We start from the raw sequence: 26,015 nt of genomic DNA, 5'->3' as shown, positions 1-26,015 counted from the left end.
GCCGGTTCCTGAAGTCTGCTCTACCAAAGTCTCCCTCCGACAGGGAGGCAGTTTTGGAAGCCATTCACAAGCTGTATTCCCAGCAGGTGATAATCAAGGTACCCCTCCTACAACAGGGAAAGGGGTATTATTCCACGCTGTTTGTGGTACCGAAGCCGGACGGCTCGGTGAGACCAATTTTAAATCTGAAATCCTTGAACACTTACATAAAGAGGTTCAAATTCAAGATGGAATCACTCAGAGTGGTGATAGCAAACCTGGAAGAAGGGGACTATATGGTGTCTCTGGACATCAAGGATGCTTATCTCCACGTCCCAATCTACCCGTCTCACCAAGGGTACCTCAGGTTTGTAGTACAAAACTGTCATTATCAGTTTCAGACGCTGCCGTTTGGGTTGTCCACGGCACCTCGGGTCTTTACCAAGGTAATGGCCGAAATGATGATTCTTCTTCGAAGAAAAGGCATCTTAATTATCCCTTACTTGGACGATCTCCTGATAAGGGCAAGGTCCAGGGAACAGTTAGAAGTCGGAGTAGCACTATCTCAGGTAGTGTTACGTCAGCACGGGTGGATCCTAAATATTCCAAAATCGCAGCTGATTCCTACGACACGTCTACTGTTCCTAGGAATGATTCTGGACACAGTCCAGAAAAAGGTGTTTCTCCCGGAGGAGAAGGCCAGGGAGTTATCCGAGCTAGTCAGGAACCTCCTAAAACCAGGCCAGGTGTCAGTGCATCAGTGCACGAGGGTCCTGGGAAAAATGGTGGCTTCTTACGAAGCGATTCCATTCGGAAGATTCCATGCAAGAACTTTTCAGTGGGATCTACTGGACAAATGGTCCGGATCGCATCTTCAGATGCATCAGCGGATAACCCTGTCGCCAAGGACAAGGGTGTCTCTTCTGTGGTGGCTGCAGAGTGCTCATCTACTAGAGGGCCGCAGATTTGGCATTCAGGATTGGATCCTGGTGACCACGGATGCAAGCCTGAGAGGCTGGGGAGCAGTCACACAGGGAAGAAATTTCCAGGGCTTGTGGTCAAGCATGGAAGCATCTCTTCATATAAACATTCTGGAACTAAGGGCCATTTACAATGCCCTAAGTCAAGCGAAACCCCTGCTTCAGGGTCAGGCGGTATTGATCCAATCGGACAACATCACGTCAGTCGCCCACGTAAACAGACAGGGCGGCACGAGAAGCAGGAGGGCAATGGCAGAAGCTGCAAGGATTCTTCGCTGGGCGGAAAATCATGTGATAGCACTGTCAGCAGTCTTCATTCCGGGAGTGGACAACTGGGAAGCAGACTTCCTCAGCAGACACGACCTCCACCCGGGAGAGTGGGGACTTCACCCAGAAGTCTTCCACCTGATAGTAAACCGTTGGGAAGAACCAAAGGTGGACATGATGGCGTCCCGTCTAAACAAAAAACTAGACAGACATTGCGCCAGGTCAAGGGACCCTCAGGCAATAGCGGTGGACGCCCTGGTAACGCCGTGGGTGTACCAGTCAGTGTATGTGTTCCCTCCTCTGCCTCTCATACCAAAGGTACTGAGAATCATAAGAAGGAGAGGAGTAAGAACTATACTCGTGGCTCCGGATTGGCCAAGAAGGACTTGGTACCCGGAACTTCAAGAGATGCTCACGGACGAACCGTGGCCTCTCCCTCTGAGAAAGGACCTGCTCCAGCAGGGGCCTTGTCTGTTCCAAGACTTACCGCGGCTGCGTTTGACGGCATGGCGGTTGAACGCCGGATCCTGAGGGAAAAAGGCATTCCAGATGAAGTCATCCCTACCCTGGTCAAGGCCAGGAAGGACGTAACCGCAAAACATTATCACCGCATTTGGCGAAAATATGTTGCGTGGTGTGAGGCCAAGAAGGCCCTACAGAGGAATTTCAACTGGGTCGTTTCCTCCATTTCCTGCAAACAGGACTATCTATGGGCCTAAAATTAGGGTCCATTAAGGTTCAAATTTCGGCCCTGTCGATTTTCTTCCAGAAAGAACTGGCTTCAATGCCTGAAGTTCAGACATTTGTAAAAGGGGTACTGCATATACAGCCTCCTTTTGTGCCTCCAGTGGCACCTTGGGATCTCAATGTTGTGTTGAGTTTTCTAAAGTCACATTGGTTTGAACCACTCACCACTGTGGACTTCAAATATCTCACATGGAAGGTGACGATGCTGTTAGCCCTGGCTTCAGCCAGGCGTGTGTCAGAATTGGCGGCTTTATCATATAAAAGTCCTTACTTAATTTTTCATTCTGACAGGGCAGAATTGAGGACTCGTCCTCAATTTCTACCTAAGGTGGTTTCTGCATTTCACATGAACCAACCTATTGTGGTACCTGCGGCTACTAGGGACTTGGAGGACTCCAAGTTGCTTGACGTTGTCAGGGCCCTGAAAATATGTTTCCAGGACGGCTGGAGTCAGAAAATCTGACTCGCTGTTTATCCTGTATGCACCCAACAAGCTGGGTGCTCCTGCTTCTAAGCAGACGATTGCTCGTTGGATTTGTAGTACAATTCAGCTTGCACATTCTGTGGCAGGCCTGCCACAGCCAAAATCTGTAAAAGCCATTCCACAAGGAAAGGGGCTCATCTTGGGCGGCTGCCCGAGGGGTCTCGGCTTTACAACTTTGCCGAGCAGCTACTTGGTCAGGGGCAAACACGTTTGCAAAATTCTACAAATTTGATACCCTGGCTGAGGAGGACCTGGAGTTCTCTCATTCGGTGCTGCAGAGTCATCCGCACTCTCCCGCCCGTTTGGGAGCTTTGGTATAATCCCCATGGTCCTTACGGAGTCCCAGCATCCACTAGGACGTCAGAGAAAATAAGATTTTACTTACCGATAAATCTATTTCTCGTAGTCCGTAGTGGATGCTGGGCGCCCATCCCAAGTGCGGATTGTCTGCAATACTTGTGTATAGTTATTGTTACAAAAATTCGGGTTATTATTGTTGTGAGCCATCTTTTCAGAGGCTCCTTTTCGTTTTATCATACTGTTAACTGGGTTCAGATCACGAGTTGTACGGTGTGATTGGTGTGGCTGGTATGAGTCTTACCCGGGATTCAATATCCTTCCTTATTATGTACGCTCGTCCGGGCACAGTATCCTAACTGAGGCTTGGAGGAGGGTCATAGGGGGAGGAGCCAGTGCACACCACCTGATCCTAAAGCTTTTATTCTTGTGCCCTGTCTCCTGCGGAGCCGCTATTCCCCATGGTCCTTACGGAGTCCCAGCATCCACTACGGACTACGAGAAATAGATTTATCGGTAAGTAAAATCTTATTTTTTCACTCACATTTTCAGCCTGACCCCTTAGCTTGTATGGGACTGAATTACAAATCCTGGTCTTTTTTTCTCTATCAAATCACCTGGATTTTCACTTTTAATTACAATCCTAACGATTGCTAGAAAATGTATTTTAATACACTGGACCAGTGGCGGATCCAGGGGTGGGGCACCAAGGCACGTGCCCCCCCTGTCGTTTAGAAGAAGATTTTTTTTAATTGATAGTGCTCTGCACGACACTGTAAGGGAAAATGGGACGCGGCGGCGGCCCCCTGCTGTACGGGGGCCGGGGGGAGATGGTGCAGTCCTGTTGCTAGACTGCACTGAAGTCCCCCTCTGTCCGGTCCGCGTCCTGCTGCTGAGTGCCGTCCTGACACCCGTACTGCTGCCAGCTGCTGTGCGGCGCTGGCAGCATGAAAAGCCCACTCCCCACCCCTCACCTGACCCCTCACCTGTGTGTCAGTGGCTCGGTACATATCAAAGGAGGGGGCGGAGTTACACGGACCGGATGGGCGGAGCTAAACGGGACGGAAGGGGCGGCGCTACACAGACCAGGCTGCTGCAGTGCTGTACTGAGGGAGACAGTGGCTTAGGTAAGTGGTGGGTGACAGAGAAATGTGTGTGTGTATATATGGTGGGTGGGTGTGTGTGTGTGTGTCTGTGTGTGAATTGTGTGTGTGCGCACACGTTTTATGGACGCTACTACTGGGGGGGTGCATTACGTGTAAGGACGCAACTACAGGGGGGGGGCATTACATATAATGACGCTACTACTACTGGGGGGGCATTACGTATAACGACTTGACTACTACTGGGGGGGCATCACATGTAAGGACGCTACTACTACTGGGGGGGCCATTACTTGTAAGGACGCTACTACTACTGGGGGGGCATTACGTATAAGGACGCTACTAGAGGGGGGGCATTAAGTATAACGCTACTACTACTGGCGGGCGTTACATGTAAGGACGCTACTACTACTGGGGGGCATTATGTATAAGGATGTTACTACTACTGGGGGAGGCATTACGTATAAGGACGCTACTACTGGGGAGGCATTATGTATAAGATAAATAAGATTGTGCTACATTTTGGCGTAAATTTAAATGGGGGTACTATTGTGTTGCCATGCCCCTTACTTGTGAGACCACACCCCTTTTCCCGGCGCGCCAAAGGATTATGGGAGGGCGCAAATTTATAGTTTGCAGGGAGGCGCCGAACACCCTAGCACCGGCCCTGCTGCAGCCAGATCTCCATATCTGACATCAGGTAAAGGTCCGCTCCCCATCCTACCCCTGGTACCTTCCATCCACTCTTCTCAATGCCAGTACCAGGGAACAGTTTCCATAGCAGGGGGCCATCAACAGTGTTAGTGTGGGGGTACAGGGGTGGTATATCAGTGGGTAGGGGTAATTCTTTGTGTTCCCCCCACCAGCCCACTGCGCCCATCGATGTCATTGCCCCCCCACCTAGAACCTACTTGCCAGTTCAGTCACAGGGATCCCCCTGCCCCCTTCCCATCCTGCCTAGCGTCCCCCACCATCTCACTGGCCCCCCTCCCATCCCAATGTCTCCCACCCTACCAGCCCTGGGTATTCCCTCCCTTATTAAGCCCAGTGTACCCCCTTCTCCAGCATAGTGCCACCCCTTCCCACCATGTCATTGCCTATTCCCATTCAGCCCAGTGCCCCCCTATATATCATCCACTGCCTCTCCCCATCAACCTCTATCTGGTATCATCCATTGTCTCTCCCTGTCACCCTTTTAATGTCACCCACTACCTTTCCCTGTCTCCTACTGCCTCTGCCGTCACCTTCTCCCTCTCATCATCCACTTCCTCTCCCTGTCACCCTCTCCTTTCACACACTGCCTTTCCCCTGCATCACTATCTCGACATCCGCCTCTCTCTCCTGTTACCCTCTTCAAAACATCACCCTCTCCCTCTCCATGTCAACTTTTCCCTGTCACCCACTGTGTCTCCGTGTCTACCATTCCTGTTACCCACTAGCTCATGGATACAGCATTCCCTTTGAAGCCACGCTTATTATTGTGGGCCACACCCACTTTCCCAGGAGCGTGCTTGCCTTTGGCGCACAAAGTACCCCCCAAGTCATGGTGCCCCCCCTGTCATTTTTTTCTGGATCCGCCCATGCACTGGACTCGGAAATCGGCTCCACAACTGGCGGAAGTAAAGCAGAAAATGTTACAGATTTTGTATTTCGATAGAAAATATGCACGATTAGACATGCAATCTGGCAGACATAAATTTTTACAGAAATGGTCACTTTATTGATATCCTTGATGCACACACGCAATCGCATATTCTAATTTTATAATTGAAATTACATTGTTTCTACTTCTGGATCATCACTAGTGTCGCAGGATTATTACTAGCATTGCAATGATGATATATGGCTAATCGAACCCACCTTAAACTGTGAACAACATGCACTTCTTTCTATTGTTTTCTTTTACAATTAAGCGCATGTGCCTTATCCCCCCTCCCCTCTCTACCCCCTTTCCCCTCCCTGCCTTGTCTTGTCTTTGTATGTCCGACATGTCCTGTTTTCTAGTTGATTAGGGGTCATTCCTCTTTCTCTGACGTCCTAGTGGATGCTGGGGACTCCGTAAGGACCATGGGGAATAGCGGCTCCGCAGGAGACTGGGCACAGCTAAGAAAGATTTAGGACTACCTGGTGTGCACTGGCTCCTCCCACTATGACCCTCCTCCAGACTTCAGTTAGAATCCTGTGCCCGGCTGAGCTGGATGCACACTAGGGGCTCTCCTGAGCTCCTAGAGAGAAAGTATATTTTAGGTTTTTTATTTTACAGTGAGATCTGCTGGCAACAGACTCACTGCAGCGAGGGACTAAAGGGAGAAGAAGCGAACCTACCTAACTGGTGGTAGCTTGGGCTTCTTAGGCTACTGGACACCATTAGCTCCAGAGGGATCGACCGCATGGAACCGGCCATTGGTGTTCGGTCCCGGAGCCGCGCCGCCGGCCCCCTTACAGAGCCAGAAGCAAGAAGAATACGGAAAATCGGCGGCAGAAGACATCAGTCTTCACCAAGGTAGCGCACAGCACTGCAGCTGTGCGCCATTGCTCCTCATACACACTTCACACTCCGGTCACTGAGAGTGCAGGGCGCTGGGGGGGGGGGGGCGCCCTGAGCAGCAATAAAAACACCTTGGCTGGCAAATATATCACAATATATAGCCCCAGAGGCTATATATGTGATAAATACCCCTGCCAGAATCCATAAAAAAGCGGGAGAAAAGTCCGCGAAAAAGGGGCGGAGCTATCTCCCTCAGCACACTGGCGCCATTTTCTCTTCACAGTGCAGCTGGAAGACAGCTCCCCAGGCTCTCCCCTGTAGTTTTCAGGCTCAAAGGGTTAAAAAGAGAGGGGGGGCACTAAATTTAGGCGCAATATTGTTTATACAAGCAGCTATTGGGGGAAAAATCACTCAGTTATAGTGTTAATCCCTGCATTATATAGCGCTCTGGTGTGTGCTGGCATACTCTCTCTCTGTCTCCCCAAAGGACTTTGTGGGGTCCTGTCCTCAGTCAGAGCATTCCCTGTGTGTGTGCTGTGTGTCGGTGCGGCTGTGTCGACATGTGGGATGAGGAAGGTTACGTGGAGGTGGAGCAGAGGCCGATAAATGGGATGTCGTCCCCTGTGGGGCCGACACCAGAGTGGATGGATAGGTGGAAGGTATTAACCGTGTCAACTCCTTACAAGGCTGGATGACGTAAAACAGCTGTGGGACAGCCGGCTTCTCAGCCCGCGCCTGCCCAGGCGTCTCAAAGGCCATCAGGGGCTCAAAAAAGCGCCCGTTACCTCAGATGGCAGACACAGATGTCGACACGGAGTCTGACTCCAGTGTCGACGAGGTTGAGACATATACACAATCCACTAGGAACATCCGTTACATGATCTCGGCAATGAAAAATGTGTTACGCATTTTTGACATGAACCCAAGTACCACATAAAAGGGGTTTTATTTTTGGGGAGAAAAAGCAGCCAGTGTTTTGTTCCCCCATCAGATGAATGAATGAAGTGTGTAAAGTAGCGTGGGTTCCCCCAATAAGAAACTGGTAATTTCTAAAAAGTTACTGATGGCGTACCCTTTCCCGCCAGAGGATAGGTCACGTTGGGAGATATCCCTTAGGGTGGATAAGGCGCTCACACGTTTGTCAAAAAAGGTGGCACTGCCGTCTTAGGATACGGCCACCTTGAAGGAGCCTGCTGATAAAAAAACAGGAGGCTATCCTGAAGTCTGTATATACACACTCAGGTTATATACTGAGACCTGCAATTGCCTCAGCATAAATAGTGCTGCTGCAGCGTGGTCTGATACCCTGTCAGATAATATTAATACTCTAAGACAGGGATAATAGTTTGCTAACATAGAGCATATTAAAGACGTCGTCTTATATATAAAGGATGCACAGAGGGATATTTGCCGGCTGGCATCCAGAATAAATGCAATGTCCATTCTGCCAGGAGGGTATTAGAAACCCGGCAGTGGACAGGTGATGCTGCCAATAAAAGGCACATGGAGATTCTGCCTTATAAGGGTGAGGAATTGTTTGGGGATGGTCTCTGGGACCTCGTATCCACAGCAACAGCTGGGAAGGAAAAAATTTTACCTCAGGTTTCCTCACAGCCTAAGAAAGCACCGTATTTTCAGGTACAGTCCTTTCGGCTTCAGAAAAGCAAGTGGGTCAAAGGCGCTTCCTTTCTGCACAGAGACAAGGGAAGAAGGAAAAAGCTGCACCAGCAGCCAGTTCCCAGGATCAAAAATCTTCCCCCGCTTCCTCTGAGTCCACCGCTTGACGTTGGGGCTCCACAGGTGGAGACAGGTGCGGCAGGGGCGCGTCTCGGGAACTTCAGGGACCAGTGAGTTTGCCCACAGGTGGATCCCTAGGTTCTGCAAATAGTATCACAGGGATACAGGCTGGAGTTAGAGGCGACTCCCCCTCGCCGTTACCTCACCTCAGTCTTGCCTGCTGCCCTCGGAGAAAGGTAGTACTGGCGGCAATTCACAAGCTGCACTTCCAGCAGGTGAAATCAAGGTACCCCTCCTTCAAGGCCGGCGTTACTATTCCAAAATGTTGTGGTACCGAAACCAGACGGTTCGGTGAGACCCATTCTAAAATTGAAAGCCTTGAACACTTATATACGAAGGTTCAAGTTCGAAATGGAATCGCTCAGGGCGATTATTGCAAGCCTGGAGAATTTCATGGTATCACTGGACATCAAGGATGCTTACCTGCATGTCCCTATTTACCCTCTTCACCAGGAGTACCTCAAAATTGTGGTACAGGATTGTCATTACCAATTCCAGACGTTGCTGTTGGTCTGTCCCCGGCACCGAGGTATTTACCAAGGTAATGGCCGAAATAATTATCCCGTACTTGGACGATCTCCTTATAAAGGCGAGGTCCAGGGAGCAGTTGTTCGGCGGAGTAGCACTATCTCGGGAAGTGCTACAACAGCACGGCTGGATTCTGAATATCCAAAGTCGCAGCTGGTTCCTACGACGCGTCTACTGTTCCTGAGTATGTTTCTGGACACAGAACAGGATAAAAAGGGTTTCTCCCGGAGGAGAAGTCCAAGGAGTTGTCGTCTCTAGACAGAGACCTCCTAATACGTATACAGGTGTCGGTGCATCAATGCACGCGAGCCCTGGGAAGGATGGTAGCTTCTTACGAAGAAATTCCATTCGCCAGGTCCCATACAAGGATTTTCCAGTGGGATCTGTTGGACATGTGGTCCGGGTCGCATCTTCAGATGCATCGGCGGATAACCCTGTCTCCAAGGGTCAGGGTGTCGCTGTGGTGGTGGCTGCAGAGTGCTCATCTTCTAGGGGGCCGCAGATTCGGCATACAGGACTGGGTCCTGGTGACCACGGATGCCAGCCTTCGAGGCTGGGGGGCAGTCACACAGGGAAGAAACTTCCAAGGCTATGGAAAAGTCAGGAGACTTCCCTACACATAAATATTCTGGAACTAAGGGCTATTTACAATGCCCTAAGTCAGGCTAGACCCCTGCTTCAACACCGGCCGGTGCTGATCCAGTCAGACAACATCACGGCGGTCGCTCATGTAAACGACAGGGCGGCACAAGAAGCAGGATGGCGATGGCAGAAGCCACAAGGATTCTCCGATGGGCGGAAAATCTTGTGTTAGCACTGTCAGCAGTGTTCATTCCCGGAGTGGACAACTGAGAAGCAGACTTTCTCAGAAGACACGACCTCCACCCGGGAGAGTGGGGACTTCATCCAGAAGTCTTCCAAATGATTGTACACCGTTGGGAAAGGACACAGGTGGACATTATGGCATCCCGCCTCAACTAAAAGTTACAAAGATCTCAGAGAACCCATGGCCTCTGCCGCTCAGACAGGACCTGCTGCAGCAGGGGGCCTGTCTGTTCCAAGACGTACCGCGGCTACGTTGGACGGCATGGCGGTTGAACGCCGGATCCTGAAGGAAAAGGGAATTCCGGAGGAAGTTATCCCTACGCTATTTAAAGCTAGGAAAGAAGTGAACGCTAACCATTATCACCGCATATGGCGAAAATATGTTGCGTACTGTGAGGCCAGGAAGGCCCCAACGGAGAAATTTCAGCTAGGTCGATTTCTGCACTTCCTACAGTCAGAGGTGACTATGGGCCTACAATTGGGTTCCATTAAGGTCCAGATTTCGGCTCTATCGATTTTCTTCCAAAATGGAACTGTCTTCACTGCCTGAAGTTCAGACTTTTGTTAAGGGAGGGCTGCATAGTCAGCTCCCGTTTGTGCCTCCAGTGGCACCGTGGGATCTCAACGTGGTGTTGCATTTCCTGAAGTCGCATTGGGTTGAGCCACTTAAATCCGTGGAGCTATAATACCTCACGTGGAAAGTGGTCATTCTGTGGGCCTTGGCGTCGGCCAGGCGTGTATCAGAATTGACAAAAGCCCTTATCTGTATTTTATATGGGAAAGGCAAAATTGAGGACTCGTTCCGAATTCCTTCCTAAGGTGGTATCAGTTTTTCATGTGAACCAACCTATTGTGGTGCCTGCGGCTACTTGGGACTTTCCAAGTTACTGGACGTAGTCAGGACCCTGAAAAGTATATGTTTCCAGGACAGCTGGAGTCAGGAAGACTGACTCGCTATTTATCCTGTATGCACCCAACAAGCTGGGTGCTCCTGCTTCTAAGCAGACGATTGCTCGCTGGATCTGTAGCACGATTCAACTTGCACATTCTGCGGCTGGACTGCCCCACCCTAAATCTGTAAAAGCCCATTCCACGAGGAAAGTGGGCTCTTCTTGGGCGGCTGCCCGAGGGGTCTCGGCTTTACAACTTTGCCGAGCTGCTACTTGGTCAGGGGCAAACACGTTTGCAAAATTCTACAAATTTGATACCCTGGCTGAGGAGGACCTTGAGTTCTCTCATTCGGTGCTGCAGAGTCATCCGCACTCTCCCGCCCGTTTGGGAGCTTTGGTATAATCCCCATGGTCCCTACGGAGACCCCAGCATCCACTAGGACGTCAGAGAAAATAAGATTTTACTCACCGGTAAATCTATTTCTCGTAGTCCGTAGTGGATGCTGGGCGCCCGTCCCAAGTGCGGACTGTCTGCAATACTTGTATATAGTTATTGTTAACTACAAGGGTTATTGTTGAGCCATCTTTTGAGAGGCTCTGTTGTGTTCATACTGTTAACTGGGTATATTATCACGAGTTATACGGTGTGATTGGTGTGGCTGGTATGAGTCTTACCCGGGATTCAAAATCCTTCCTTATTGTGTCAGCTCTTCCGGGCACAGTATCCTTACTGAAGTCTGGAGGAGGGTCATAGTGGGAGGAGCCAGTGCACACCAGTTAGTCCTAAACTTTCTTAGCTGTGCCCAGTCTCCTGCGGAGCCGCTATTCCCCATGGTCCTTACGGAGTCCCCAGCATCCACTACGGACTACGAGAAATAGATTTACCGGTGAGTAAAATCTTATTTTAGCTATCACTTTTCATGTTTATGCTGTCGTGTCCCATTTTTAGGCGATACTTTCTGTTGATGTTACTGAGAAGGTCCTGAAGCACCACAACTTTTCTCTTTCTATCCTTCAGAGCAATTGGGACCTCATTGTCACTTTTGGACACTTTGTACAAATTGTTCTAATTGTCCTCATTGTCTCTTTTGCATAATGCTACCACTTTGTATTCTATAGTCGCATTCGATACATTTTATGCAATTCATGTTTTTTCGTGTACATGTCTCTTTATCTAAAAAATTCAATAAATATATTTAAAAAAAAAAGGAATTGAGGCTCTTATAGAAGCTATCAGAGACGTGCTACAAATTACTGATAAGGTGTCAGAGCAGTGTGAAGAATCTTATACCCCTTTCACATCGCACAAATAACCCGGTACCGACACGGCATATTGCCGTGTCGAACCGGGTCAGTGTGCGATGTGAAAGCACACTGGGCGATTTAGCGGGTCGCCTGACCCGGTAAATCAACCCGGTAAAAAAGAAGGGTTTTACCCGGGTTGATTACCGGGTCAGGTGCGGTGTGAATGGGAGCCGTGTCGATGCGACACGGTTCCCATTCACAAGATAGGGAGAGGCGGCGCTGGAGATGAGCTCATCTCCCGACGCCGCCTCCACCTCCGCCCCTGCTGCTGCTGCGGCCTCCGTTGTCATGGCAACCGACCCGGTATATTGCCGGGTCGGGAAGCCTGCAACGGAGCGCAAATGCCGGATCCCACCCGGTAAGTACACGTTTGTCTTACCGGGTAGGACCCGGCATTTGCGGTGTGAATGCAGCATTATTTTAATGTAAAAAAGAAGTCCTCAGTCACTTTTCCTGTGTCAAAGGAATTGAATACCCTGTTTGAAGAACCTTGGCTTAATCCTCATAAGAAATTCCAAATCCCTAAAAGGTTACTCTCATCTTTTCCTTTTCCTCCTGAGGATAGGGAAAAATGGGAAAGTCCACCGATGATAGATGCATCTGTGTCCAGGTTGTCACGGAAGATTGTGTTACCCGTCCCTGGTGCAGCCTCCCTGAAAGACACAGCTGATCGTAAGATTGAGACTACACTCAAATCCTTGTACACAGCTGCTGGGGTGGCTCAGAGACCCACTATAGCATGTGTGTGGATTACTAAAGCCATTGCTATATGGTCAGGTAACCTAATTGAAGGGTTGGATTCCGTATCTAGGGGGGAGATTGTGTTACTCCTGCAACATATACAGGACTCTGCGAACTTTATGGTGGAAGCCATAAAAAAAGTAGGTTTGCTTAATGCATGCACCACTGCTATGGCAGTGTCAGCACGAAGGGACTTATGGTTACGCTAGTGGACTGTGGACTCCAGGAAAGGCGTGGAAGGTCTACCCTTCGCAGGAGAGGCCTTTTTTGGAGATGAACTAGACAAATGGCTCTCCAAAGCTACTGCAGGTAAGTCTATATATCCTCCTTCTGCAGCTCCCCCAACCAGAAAGACCTACTTAGCACCTACTCTACAGTCCTTTCGGACTGCTAAGTTTAAGGGAAGAGCCAGAGGATCTTTTACAGCTAACAGAGGCACTAGAGGTAAACCAAGCAAACCAGCAATTGCCGGTTGTCAGGGACAGAGCTCCAGTTCTGCTTCCTCAAAGCCTTCAGCATGATGGTGGGCCTGGAAGACTGGCAGGTGGGAGCCCTACTAAAACATTTCAGTCACATTCTGACAACATGCCAGGATCCCTGGGTCATAGATCTTATTTCCCAGGGCTACAGACTGGAGTTTCAGGAGCTCCCACCTCACAGATTCTTCAAATCAGGCTTACCAGCTTCACAAGAGGCAAGTATAACCTTACAGGATGCCATTCAAAAACTGGTACAGACTCAGGTCATTGTTCCAGTTCCACCTCCTCTCCAAAACAAGGGATATTGGTGGTCATTCCGAATTGATTGCTCGCTAGCAGTTTTTAGCAGCCGTATAAACGCTATGCCGCCGCCCACTGGGAGCGTATTGTAGCTTAGCTGAAGTGCGAACAGAAGAATCACAGAGCGGCTACAAAGTTGTTGTTTTTTGTGCAGTTTCAGAGTAGCTCAAAACCTACTCAGCGCTTGCGATCACTTCAGACTGTTCAGTTCCTGTTTTGACGTCACAAACACGCCCTGCGTTCGCCCAGCCACGCCTGCGTTTTTCCTGGCATGCCTGCGTTTTTCCGAACACTCCCTGAAAACAGTTAGTTGACACCCAGAAACGCCCACTTTATGTCAATCACTATGCGGCCAGCAGTGCAATTTGAAAAGCTTCGCTAGACCCTGTGTGAAACTACATCGTTCATTTTAATAATACGTTGCGCGTGCGCATTGCGCCGCATACGCCGAAGTGCCGGTTTTTTGCCTCATTGCTGCACAGCGAACTAATGCAGCTAGCGATCAACTCAGAATGACCCCCATTATTCCAACTTGTTTGTAGTACCGAAACCGGACGGTTCGGTAAGGCCGATTTTGAATCTACAATCGTTGAATCCGTACTTATATGAGTGTTCAAATTGAAGATGGAGTCACTGAGAGCGGTGATCACCGGTCTGGAGGAGGGAGAATTCCTAGTGTCTCTGGATATCAAGGATGCATACCTTCATATTCCATTCTGGCTGCCTCACCAGGCTGATCTACGCTTTGCACTACAGAACTGTCACTACCAGTTCCAGGCCCTGCCATTTGGTCTCCACGTCACCGAGGGTGTTCACCAAGGCGATGGCAGAGATGATGTTTCTCCTCCGCAAGCAGGGGATGAACATAATTCCGTACCTGGACGATCTTGTGATAAAGGCACCATCCAGGGAGAGGTTGTTGAACAGCATTGACCTCACAACCAAACTACTCCTGGATCACGGGTGGATTCTAAATCTTCCGAAATATCACTTAGAGCCAACTAGAAAACTCCCATGTCTGGGAATAATACTGGTCACACAGTCGCAGAAAGTTTTTCTTCCGTTGGAAAAGGCATTGGTAATCCAGTCGATTGGTTCCGAATGTCCTGAAGCCAACCCGGATATGGTGGAACTTGCTCCCATAGTGTTGGTTGCATTTGCAAGTTTGGCTCAACCTTATCCTGTTGGGTTCAGCGTCATTTAGAGATCCACTAGCTGGTCTTAGGACAGTTTTCTCAAGTCTGTTGGGGTAGATTCTGAGGTTGTCATCTGACCTTTTTTTCTAGCCTGACAAGAGTGGTTTTCAGCTATGTAAACTTAAAATGGTCCAGGACTGGAAAATGTTTACCTCTGGTGGCCTATACATTTTTCTTATGGTAACTGACCTATCAGTAAGGGTACTCCTGTCTGGGTAGCCATCAACAGCAGGTCAGTTTACACAGGCCTTTTCTTATTAAAAGTTCAGTTTGTAACAGCACTTATTATTTTGAGATCACCCACTGCTAGCGGGCAAAGGTTACAGAAGAATAGCATCTACCTTTATGTAAATCAGGTCAGTCAGGGCGGTTTTGTTGCGCAAAGAATGTATCTCAATCATACCTACTTTAACCGGTCTGATAATGTACATCAAGTTAACTGCCTGGTTACATAACCAAGGAAAATATGTTTTTGTAATACCAGGCGCATCACCCCCCTGCCCCCCAAGTAAAGTTTGAAGAATGTCTGCATTAAGGGGGTAATTCAGAGTTGATCGCAGCAGCAAATTTGTTAGCAAAACCATGTACATTGCAGGTGGAGCAGATATAACATTTGCAGAGAGAATTAGATTTGGGTGGGATATATTGTTTCTGTGCAGGGTAAATACTTGCTGCCTTATTTTTACACTGCAATTTAGATTTCAGATTGAGCACGCCCCACCCAAATCTAACTCTCTCTGCACATGTTATATCTGCCCCCTGCAGTGCACATGGTTTTGCCCAACTGCTAACAAATTTGCTGCTGCGATCAACTCTGAATTATCCCCAATGGGGGTCATTCCGAGTTGTTTGCTCGTTATTTTTTTCTCGCAACGGAGCAATTAGTCGCTAATGCGCATGCGCAATGTCCGCAGTGCGACTGCGCCAAGTAAATTTGCTATGCAGTTAGGTATTTTACTCACGGCATTACGAGTTTTTTTCTTCGTTCTGGTGATCGGAGTGTGATTGACAGGAAGTGGGTGTTTCTGGGCGGAAACTGGCCGTTTTATGGGAGTGTGTGAAAAAACGCTGCCGTTTCTGGGAAAAACGCGGGAGTGGCTGGAGAAACGGAGGAGTGTCTGGGCGAACGCTGGGTGTGTTTGTGACGTCAAACCAGGAACGAAACTGAGTGAACTGATCGCAGATGCCGAGTAAGTGTGGAGCTACTCAGAAACTGCTAAGAACTGTCTATTCGCAATTCTGCTAATCTTTCGTTCGCAATTTTGATAAGCTAAGATTCACTCCCAGTAGGCGGCGGCGGCGGCTTAGCGTGTGCAAAGCTGCTAAAAGCAGCTTGCGAGCGAACAACTCGGAATGACCCCCAATGTCCGTAGTTTTCTGCTGCTCCCAGTGGAGGCTTACTCAACCTCCTTGAGATACTAAACAAAAGCAAATAGGATTTTAATTACCTACCGGTAAATCCTTTTCTCGTATTCCATAAGGGATATTGGGGAGACTTGGTACGATGGGGTATAGACAGGGTCCAAAAGAGCCGGTGCACTTTAAATTTCTTCACTGGGTGTGCTGACTCCTCCCCTCTATGCCCCCTCCCACAGGCATTTATAGGTAAAACAGTGTCCGTAGAAGAGAGGACGCACATATGAGAAGGAACATAACAATGAGTGGTGAGATTTATACACCAGCACAACATAAATCAACCAGCAACGGCTGGCAACCAAACAGCACAGCTGAACAGGTAACTATAGAAAAGACAACCTGCAGAAAAGTCAACTCACTGAGGCGGGCGCCCAATATCCCTTTATGGACTACGAGAAAAGAATTTCCCGGTAGGTAATTAAAAACCTATTATCTCTGGCATCTATAAGGGATATTGGGGAGCCTTAGTACGATAGGGACGTCCCAAAGTTTCCATTACGTGCGGAGACTGCTGCAGCAGCACCTGCCCAAACTGGGTACCCTCTTTGGCCAGGGTATCAAAGTTCTAGAACTTAATAAGTGTTCTTCCCCTCCATAGATCCTGCAAGATATGACTGATTCACAATAAATGATTAGACCCAATCTATTGTTTTGCCTTATTTCCCAATCTGTGTTACCCCCAGAAAGGTATCTCGTGAAGCCCAGTGACCAGTCGCATAGTAACACAGTCTGTTTTCTTCTCGTGCAGCAAACTAGGTATAACTCTCAGCATATGTCCCTATCCCCTTATATTGCAATGCCTTATATTCCGATTGCTGTAGGTTATTGTCTGTGTTCTCATTTTGTAAGTGGTGGGAGTTACAATTTATTGAAGCTCATTATTTGCATAATTATAATACAATAATATACATTTTATATATATATTGCGCTTTTCTCTAGCAGGACTAAAAGTCGCTTTACTGACATCGAAAACAAAAATAGTACTATTAAGTATTTAGTGTTATAGCAAGTAGTAAAAAGTTAGAGGGAACAGGCTAAAACCAACAGGATTATAGGGTAAATTAATGTAAAGGATGACAGCCAAAGCAGCTTGTGGACCAGGGAGTTGTGTTGTGAATGCAGCAGCAAGGGTCCATGTGTAGGCAGCCAGAGAAGGGACAAATTCAGAGACCTGGGAGGTCCATTCTCAGCAGCAAATAAAGATCACTACCAACAAACAAATATAGAAATGTGTCAGGAAATATTAATGGCACTTAAAACTTAAAAAATTAATATTTTTGTAACAAATTGGTTTCATGAAACATAAGTAAGAATGAGAAGGAAACATTGTCACAGCAACAGCCATTTAATGCATGTTGCCTTTTCCAGAAAAATGTTGCTGTAGTGAATACCAATGAAGTGTTGATTCTTTCCAGTTATGAATTAGCGATCTGTACTGTAGTTTTCACATATATTACTGCAAACGCTCATATATTAAAATGTATTAACAAAAGCTACTACATGGGATAATTTTCTGTTGTCTGTTATACATGCTATTACAGAAAACATCATTTCTCTGACGTCCTAGTGGATGCTGGGAACTCCGTAAGGACCATGGGGAATAGCGGGCTCCGAAGGAGGCTGGGCACTCTAGAAAGAATTATGACTACCTGGTGTGCACTGGCTCCTCCCACTATGACCCTTCTCCAAGCCTCAGTTAGATTTTGTGCCCGGCCGAGGTTGGATGCACACTAGGGGCTCTCCTGAGCCTTTAGAGAGAAAGTATAGAAATTAGTTTTTTTATTTTCAGTGAGACCTGCTGGCAACAGGCTCACTGCAGCGAGGGACTAAGGGGAGAAGAAGCGAACCTGCCTGCTTGCAGCCAGCTTGGGCTTCATAGGCTACTGGACACCATTAGCTCCAGAGGGATCGACCGCAGGCCCAGTCCTTGGTGTTCGGTCCCGGAGCCGCGCCGCCGTCCCCCTTACAGAGCCAGAAGCAAGAAGAGGTCCGGAAAAGCGGCGGCATAAGACATCAGTCTTCACCAAGGTAGCGCACAGCACTGCAGCTGTGCGCCATTGCTCCTCACACACACTTCACACTCCGGTCACTGAGGGTGCAGGGCGCTGGGGGGGGGGCGCCCTGAGAAGCAATAAATACACCTTGGCTGGCAAAAATACCACAATATATAGCCCCAGAGGCTATATATGTGGTAAATACCCCTGCCAGAATCCAGAAAAAAGCGGGAGAATAGGCCGCAGAAAAGGGGCGGAGCTATCTCCAGCACACTGGCGCCATTTCTCCCTCACAGCTTCGCTGGAAGGAAGCTCCCTGGCTCTCCCCTGCAGTCTACACTACAGAAAAGGGTAAAAAAGAGAGGGGGGGCACTAAATTTAGGCGCAATATACAGTTATATAGAAAAAGCAGCTATAGGGGACATAACTCAGTTAGTCCCTGCATTATATAGCGCTCCGGTGTGTGCTGGCATACTCTCACTCTGTCCCCCCAAAGGGCTTTTGTGGGTCCTGTCCTCTGTTAGAGCATTCCCTGTGTGTGTGCGGTGTGTCGGTACGGCTGTGTCGACATGTTTGATGAGGATAATGAGGTGGAGACGGAGCAGATGCCTTTAGGAGGGATGTCACCCCCTGCGGGGCAGACACCTGAGTGGATGTGCTTATGGAAAGAAATGAGTGCACGTATAGACTCTTTACATAAGAAATTTGACGACATGCCAAATGTGGGACAGCCGACTTCTCAGCTTGTGCCTGTCCAGGCGTCTCAAAGGTCATCAGGGGCTCTGAAACGCCCGCTACATCAGACCGCAGACGCAGATGTCGACACTGATACTGACACCAGTGTCGATGAAGATGAGTCTAACCTGATGCCCACTAAGGCCATTCACTGCATGATTGAGGCAATGAAAGAGGTGTTACACATTTCTGATATAAATACAGGTACCACTAAAAAGGGTATTATGTTTGGGGAGAAAAAACTACCCGTAGTTTTTCCCCCATCAGATGAATTAAATGAAGTGTGTGAAGAAGCGTGGCTTTTCCCTGATAAAAAATTGGTAATTCCTAAGAAGGTACTAATGGCGTTCCCTTTCCCGCCAGAGGATAGGTCACGTTGGGAAATACCCCCTAGGGTGGATAAAGCGCTCACACGTTTGTCTAAAAAGGTGGCACTACCGTCTCCGGATACGGCCGCCCTCAAGGAACCTGCTTTTAGAAAGCAGGAGGCGATCCTGAAGTCTGTATACACACACTCAGGCATTATACTTAGGCCAGCTATTGCGTCAGCATGGATGTGCAGTGCTGCCGCTGCGTGGTCAGATAAACTGTCAGAGAATATTGACACACTAGACAGAGACACGATCCTGATAACCATAGACCATATCAAAGACTCAGTCTTATATATGAGAGATGCACAGAGGGAAATCTGCCGGCTGGCATCAAAAGTAAGTGCATTGTCCATTTCTGCTAGGAGAGGCTTATGGACTCGCCAGTGGACAGGAGATGCAGATTCTAAAAGGCACATGGAAGTTTTGCCTTATAAGGGTGAGGAATTATTTGGGGATGGTCTCTCGGACCTAGTTTCCACAGCAACGTCTGGGAAGTCAGCATTTTTACCCCATGTCCCCTCACAGCCTAAGAAGGCGCCGTTTTATCAGGTTCAGTCCTTTCGGACCCAGAAAAACAAGCGTGGAAAAGGCGGGTCTTTTCTGTCCAGAGGCAGAGGTAGGGGAAAAAGGCTGCAACAAACAGCAGGTTCCCAGGAGCAAAAGTCCTCCCCCGCTTCTTCTTCCAAGTCCGCCGCATGACGGTGGGGCTCCACAGGCGGAGCCAGGTACGGTGGGGGGCCGCCTCAAGAATTTCAGCGATCAGTGGGCTCGATCACAGGTGGATCCCTGGATCCTTCAAATAGTATCTCAAGGGTACAAACTGGAATTCGAGGCGTCTCCACCCCACAGGTTCCTAAAATCTGCCTTGCCGATTGCTCCCTCGGACAGGGAGGCGGTGCTAGCGGCAATTCACAAGCTGTATTCCCAGCAGGTGATAATCAAGGTACCCCTACTTCAACAAGGCCGGGGTTACTATTCCACACTATTTGTGGTGCCGAAACCGGACGGTTCGGTGAGACCCATTCTAAATTTGAAATCCTTGAACACATACATAAAAAAATTCAAGTTCAAGATGGAATCGCTCAGGGCGGTTATTGCAAGCCTGGAGGAGGGGGATTACATGGTATCCCTGGACATCAAGGATGCTTACTTGCATGTCCCCATTTACCATCCTCACCAGGAGTACCTCAGATTTGTGGTACAGGATTGCCATTACCAATTCCAGACGCTGCCGTTTGGACTGTCCACGGCACCGAGGGTATTTACCAAGGTTATGGCGGAAATGATGATACTCCTTCGAAAAAAGGGAGTTTATATTATCCCGTACTTGGACGATCTCCTAATAAAGGCGAGGTCCAAGGAACAGTTGTTGGTGGGAGTAGCACTATCTCAGGAAGTGCTGCACCAGCACGGCTGGATTCTAAATATCCCAAAGTCACAGCTGGTTCCGACGACACGTCTACTGTTCCTGGGTATGATTCTGGATACAGTCCAAAAAAAAAAAAAAAAAAGTATTTCTCCCGGAGGAGAAAGCCAGGGAGTTGTCATCTCTAGTCAGAGACCTCCTGAAACCAAAACAGGTATCGGTGCATCACTGCACGAGGGTTCTGGGAAAGATGGTAGCTTCTTACGAAGCAATTCCCTTCGGCAGGTTCCATGCCAGAATCTTTCAGTGGGACCTGTTGGACAAATGGTCCGGATCGCATCTTCAGATGCATCGCTTAATAACCCTGTCTCCAAGAACCAGGGTGTGTCTACTGTGGTGGCTGCAGAGTGCCCATCTTCTAGAGGGCCGCAGGTTCGGCATACAGGACTGGGTCCTGGTGACCACGGATGCCAGCCTTCGAGGCTGGGGGGCAGTCACACGGGGAAGAAACTTCCAAGGACTATGGTCGAGTCAGGAGACTTCCCTTCACATAAATATTCTGTAACTAAGGGCCATTTACAATGCCCTAAGTCAAGCAAAATCCCTGCTCCTACACCAGCCGGTGCTGATCCAGTCAGACAACATCACGGCAGTCGCCCATGTAAATCGACAGGGCGGCACAAGAAGCAGGATGGCAATGGCAGAAGCCACAAGAATTCTCCGATGGGCGGAGAATCATGTACTAGCACTGTCAGCAGTGTTCATTCCGGGAGTGGACAACTGGGAAGCAGACTTCCTCAGCAGACACGACCTCCACCCGGGAGAGTGGGGAATTCATCCAGAAGTCTTCCAGATGCTGGTAAACCGTTGGGAAAAACCACAGGTGGACATGATGGCGTCCCGCCTCAACAAAAAGTTAAAAAGATATTGCGCCAGGTCAAGGGACCCTCAGGCGATAGCTGTGGACGCTCTAGTGACACCGTGGGTGTACCAGTCGGTTTATGTGTTCCCTCCTCTGCCTCTCATACCGAAGGTATTGAGAATAATAAGAAGGCGAGGAGTAAACACAATTCTCGTGGTTCCGGATTGGCCAAGACGAGCGTGGTCCCCGGAACTTCAAGAGATGATCTCAGAGGACCCGTGGCCTCTGCCGCTCAGACAAGACCTGCTACAGCAGGGGCCCTGTCTGTTCCAAGACTTACCGCGGCTGCGTTTGACGGCATGGCGGTTGAACGCCGGATCCTGAAGGAAAAAGGTATTCCGGAAGAAGTCATTCCTACGCTTATTAAAGCCAGGAAAGATGTTACGGCAAATCATTATCACCGCATATGGCGGAAATATGTTGCATGGTGCGAGGCCGAAAAGGCCCCAACAGAGGAATTTCAACTAGGTCGATTTCTGCATTTCCTGCAAGCAGGAGTGAATATGGGCCTAAAACTAGGCTCCATTAAAGTACAGATCTCGGCTCTGTCGATTTTCTTTCAAAAAGAACTAGCTTCAGTACCTGAAGTTCAGACGTTTGTGAAAGGAGTGCTGCATATTCAGCCCCCGTTTGTGCCTCCTGTGGCACCTTGGGATCTCAACGTGGTGTTGAGTTTCTTAAAATCACATTGGTTTGAGCCACTAAAAACCGTGGATCTGAAATATCTCACGTGGAAAGTGGTCATGTTATTGGCCTTGGCTTCGGCCAGGCGAGTGTCAGAATTGGCGGCTTTATCATGTAAAAGCCCTTATCTGATTTTCCATATGGATAGGGCAGAATTGAGGACTTGTCCCCAGTTTCTCCCTAAGGTGGTGTCAGCGTTTCACCTGAACCAGCCTATTGTGGTGCCTGCGGCTACTAGGGATTTGGAGGACTCCAAGTTGCTAGACGTTGTCAGGGCCCTGAAAATATGTTTCCAGGACGGCTGGAGTCAGAAAATCTGACTCGCTGTTTATCCTGTATGCACCCAACAAGCTGGGTGCTCCTGCTTCTAAGCAGACTATTGCTCGCTGGATTTGTAGTACAATTCAGCTTGCACATTCTGTGGCAGGCCTGCCACAGCCAAAATCTGTAAATGCCCATTCCACAAGGAAGGTGGGCTCATCTTGGGCGGCTGCCCGAGGGGTCTCGGCTTTACAACTTTGCCGAGCTGCTACTTGGTCAGGGGCAAACACGTTTGCAAAATTTTACAAATTTGATACCCTGGCTGAGGAGGACCTGGAGTTCTCTCATTCGGTGCTGCAGAGTCACCCGCACTCTCCCGCCCGTTTGGGAGCTTTGGTATAATCCCCATGGTCCTTACGGAGTTCCCAGCATCCACTAGGACGTCAGAGAAAATAAGAATTTACTCACCGGTAATTCTATTTCTCGTAGTCCGTAGTGGATGCTGGGCGCCCATCCCAAGTGCGGATTGTCTGCAATACTTGTAAATAGTTATTGTTAACTAAAGGGTTATTGTTGAGCCATCTGTTGAGAGGCTCTGTTGTTTTCATGTTGTAAAACTGGATATAGTATCACGAGTTGTACGGTGTGATGGGTGTGGCTGGTATGAGTCTTACCCGGGATTCAAAATCCTTCCTTATTATGTCAGCTCGTCCGGGCACAGTGTCCTAACTGAGGCTTGGAGGAGGGTCATAGTGGGAGGAGCCAGTGCACACCAGGTAGTCCTAATTCTTTCGAGAGTGCCCAGCCTCCTTCGGAGCCCGCTATTCCCCATGGTCCTTACGGAGTTCCCAGCATCCACTACGGACTACGAGAAATAGAATTACCGGTGAGTAAATTCTTATTTTAACTATTGAGAACATTGATTTGCTGGTAAGCAAGGGCATAGAGTTCTAAATCGTGTAAATAGTACATAATTTTGCACCCATTTGACAACTGAGAGTTTTTTTTAAATAATTTGTTTTGTCTGTTTTTGTATATATAACGTGCGTATATAATGCATAATATTTTTGTGATTATTACATTTCAGTTTATTTTTTACTTATGCTATACGTATTAGCTACCTTACACTGCTTTGCCAGTGGCTATGGTTGTTATCTGTATGATACACCACCGATACTTTTCCATTGCAGCTATAACCCATGCTATTGCCAGGGCAAACCTGGCACAGTGGAAAAGTTTCCCAAAAAATAACCCAGTTAACTATGCAGTTTAAACGGGTGACCTGGGTCCCATTTAAAGCATAGGGAGTGCCGGATCACCGATGCATATGATATCTCCAAGTGCCGGATGAGCAGAGATTGCACACGGGTGCAGTGTGAAAGGGGCTGGAAAAGGGCTATTACGTGGAACCTTTAAATGACAATTAGTGCTAATATGTATTTTTAATTAAATTGTAGTTTGTGTTGTGTGTAAACAGAGGTGTTGTCTCAGTATCTGATGTTGAAATAATTTCTGTACAGTACCTGTATGTGATATTTAACAAACTCCCCAATAGAACTTGTTTCTATGGCAGCTTGGCTCTGTAAATTTAGATCCAGCTACACTGTAGTTTAGCTAGATGACTTCAATGATGCAGAGTGAGCTGCGGTGTTAAACACATGTTCCCCTCCTTGCAGCTTTCTAGACTTGTAAGACTTGTGTGGGTGTACAGTGTATATTCCATCATTTATAGGTGTAAGGAAGGCATTCCCAACCACGGTCCTCAAGGCACACCAACAGTGCAGAAGTTAGTGATATCCAGGCTGCAGCACAGATGGTTAAATCAAAATAACTGAGGTACTAATTAAGTCACCTGTGCTGAGGCCTGGATATCACTAATACCTGCACTGTTAGTGTGCCTTGAGGACCGTGGTTGGGAATGACTGGTGTAAGGCTAAGAGTTTAAAAGTGACTTTCCTATTCATCAGAGCAGAGAACTACAATTTCTCCTTCTAAATACATTTACGTTATAAGAAATGTACAAATTGAAGAGGTGATTATACAGGTGAGTTACTAGTAATTTTAATGTCTTGATCTGTACACATTTCATTGGTTCAAATGTCATTGTTTATGTTACAGGTCCCATTCAGGCACTTCTCCAGATAATATAGCACCGCCACCCCCTCCTCCAAGACCTCATGCCTCACATTCTCGCTCCTCATCTTTGGACATGAACAGGACATTTGCAGCCACAACAGGTGAGGCTCTCCCCCTGACTCCTGTACAACTAGCACATAACTTGAAATTACAATTGTGGATTGCACCATTGCCTCCTTGGTCTATCATTTATTAAGTAGAGGAACTATTCCATGATTAAGATGGAGCATACCTTTTGCAACTGGTGTGCTTGTAGAAGATTTTAGAAAGGGGGAAAACACACCCAAAGTCCTTTCCCCTTCATTTCATTGATGGCCATATGTCTATCAAAACAAACCCCCCTATAGTGAAACATGAAGGAAATTTTGTGCACCAGGGATTTAGGATATTCAGGAAAAAAAAATTGTACCCTAGTCATCCATATAAACAGAGCAGGCTAGTGCGTTACGGACAGGATACTGTATTTAGGACCATTTGTGACCTTTTATGCTTCTCACAGCCTGACTGTTGTGTTGCAACATTTCTTTTAATAGCATTTCAACCATACACCTATACTTAGAACCTACATCCAATGCTTATTTCAAGCTGTGATCTACTTCATTCAGAAAACTGTGTGTGTGTGTGTATATATATATATATATATATATATATATATATATATATATATATATATATTACATACACGTATAATGTTTGTTTCAGAATTTATAATATAGATATGAATTACATATGTCAGTGGTTTTCATACTGCGTGCTTAGGCACCCTGGGGTGCTTCGGGACCGTTGCAGGGGTGCCCTGGGTTGGTAGACCAGGGCCAATTCAAATTTTCTGCAGCAGGTTACGCTGGGATTCCACAGGGAATACATTGGGGTGTAGAGTTGGATCTTGATCCAAGGCACCAACAGGCTAAAGCTTTGACTGTTCCCAGGATGCACTGCACCGCCTCCTCTCAAACCCCGCCTCCGGGCACTGGAGCTCAGTTTGTAAGTTGGTGCCTACAGAACAGGTCACTAACAGGTGGGGCTGCACCAGGTAGCCCTGAAAAGAGCTTTATAAGAAGACTTCAAGGGCTGCAGCACTGTTTATTTCATTCTGACATTCTGTGCTGAGGCTCCATCACCTCCCCAGCAGCGATGCATATTCCCGCGGCCGGGTTCCCGGGTACTTGCAGCGGAGGCGCACTGGTCTTCAGGCACACCACCGCTGACGCTCTCCTGGATCGCGTGGCTGCACATCAGGGAGGAAGTAAGAGGGTGCCCCAGGTGGGACCCGCCGGTAAATCGCGGTCCCAGGACATGGACCGCGCTGTTGGCGTGGACACTGTACTGCACAGGGACCCCACTTTATCCACCAGGGCAGGGAGCACAGGTCGGGTTTACTAAAATCCATTTTACATAGGCTCCACAGTACCTGGTGGTGAGGACCAGCATAGGGGATAAGGCGCTGACCGGTTGCCCCTCCCCAGCTCCGGGCGCCATCTACTGCTGGTGTTCCCGCCCTGGAGCTGCATTTCACTCTCCCTCACTCCCTGACAGATTTTGTTGCCATCTTTACACAAGTAGCTTGGCTGATATCCGGGACTGCAGGGCACAGTCTCCTCTGTAAAGCTGCCTGTATCATCAGCGCTGTGCATTTACAGGCACTTAAGTATTCTACATATCATTTTAGACAGCGTTAGTTAAAAACAAGTGTACTGCTACCTGAATATTTAGTACAAGTATTC

At 48.2% G+C, this 26,015-nt stretch overlaps 1 protein-coding gene across 6 annotated transcripts in view; it reads left to right on the top strand.

The window, feature by feature from the left end:
* The window catches only part of REPS1 (RALBP1 associated Eps domain containing 1), a 403,472-nt gene that overhangs the window by 262,640 nt on the left and 114,817 nt on the right, over positions 1-26,015 (top strand). For all 6 annotated transcript variants that reach the window (XM_063917447.1, XM_063917443.1, XM_063917442.1 and 3 more), the window contains one exon: positions 24,274-24,392. In XM_063917447.1, the coding sequence (XP_063773517.1) occupies positions 24,274-24,392 (119 nt within the window). The remainder of the gene's footprint in view (positions 1-24,273; positions 24,393-26,015) is intronic.

Source organism: Pseudophryne corroboree, chromosome 4, assembly GCF_028390025.1.
Source record: "Pseudophryne corroboree isolate aPseCor3 chromosome 4, aPseCor3.hap2, whole genome shotgun sequence".
Lineage (NCBI taxonomy): Eukaryota > Metazoa > Chordata > Amphibia > Anura > Myobatrachidae > Pseudophryne > Pseudophryne corroboree.
This window is presented reverse-complemented; position numbering and strand designations above follow the sequence as displayed.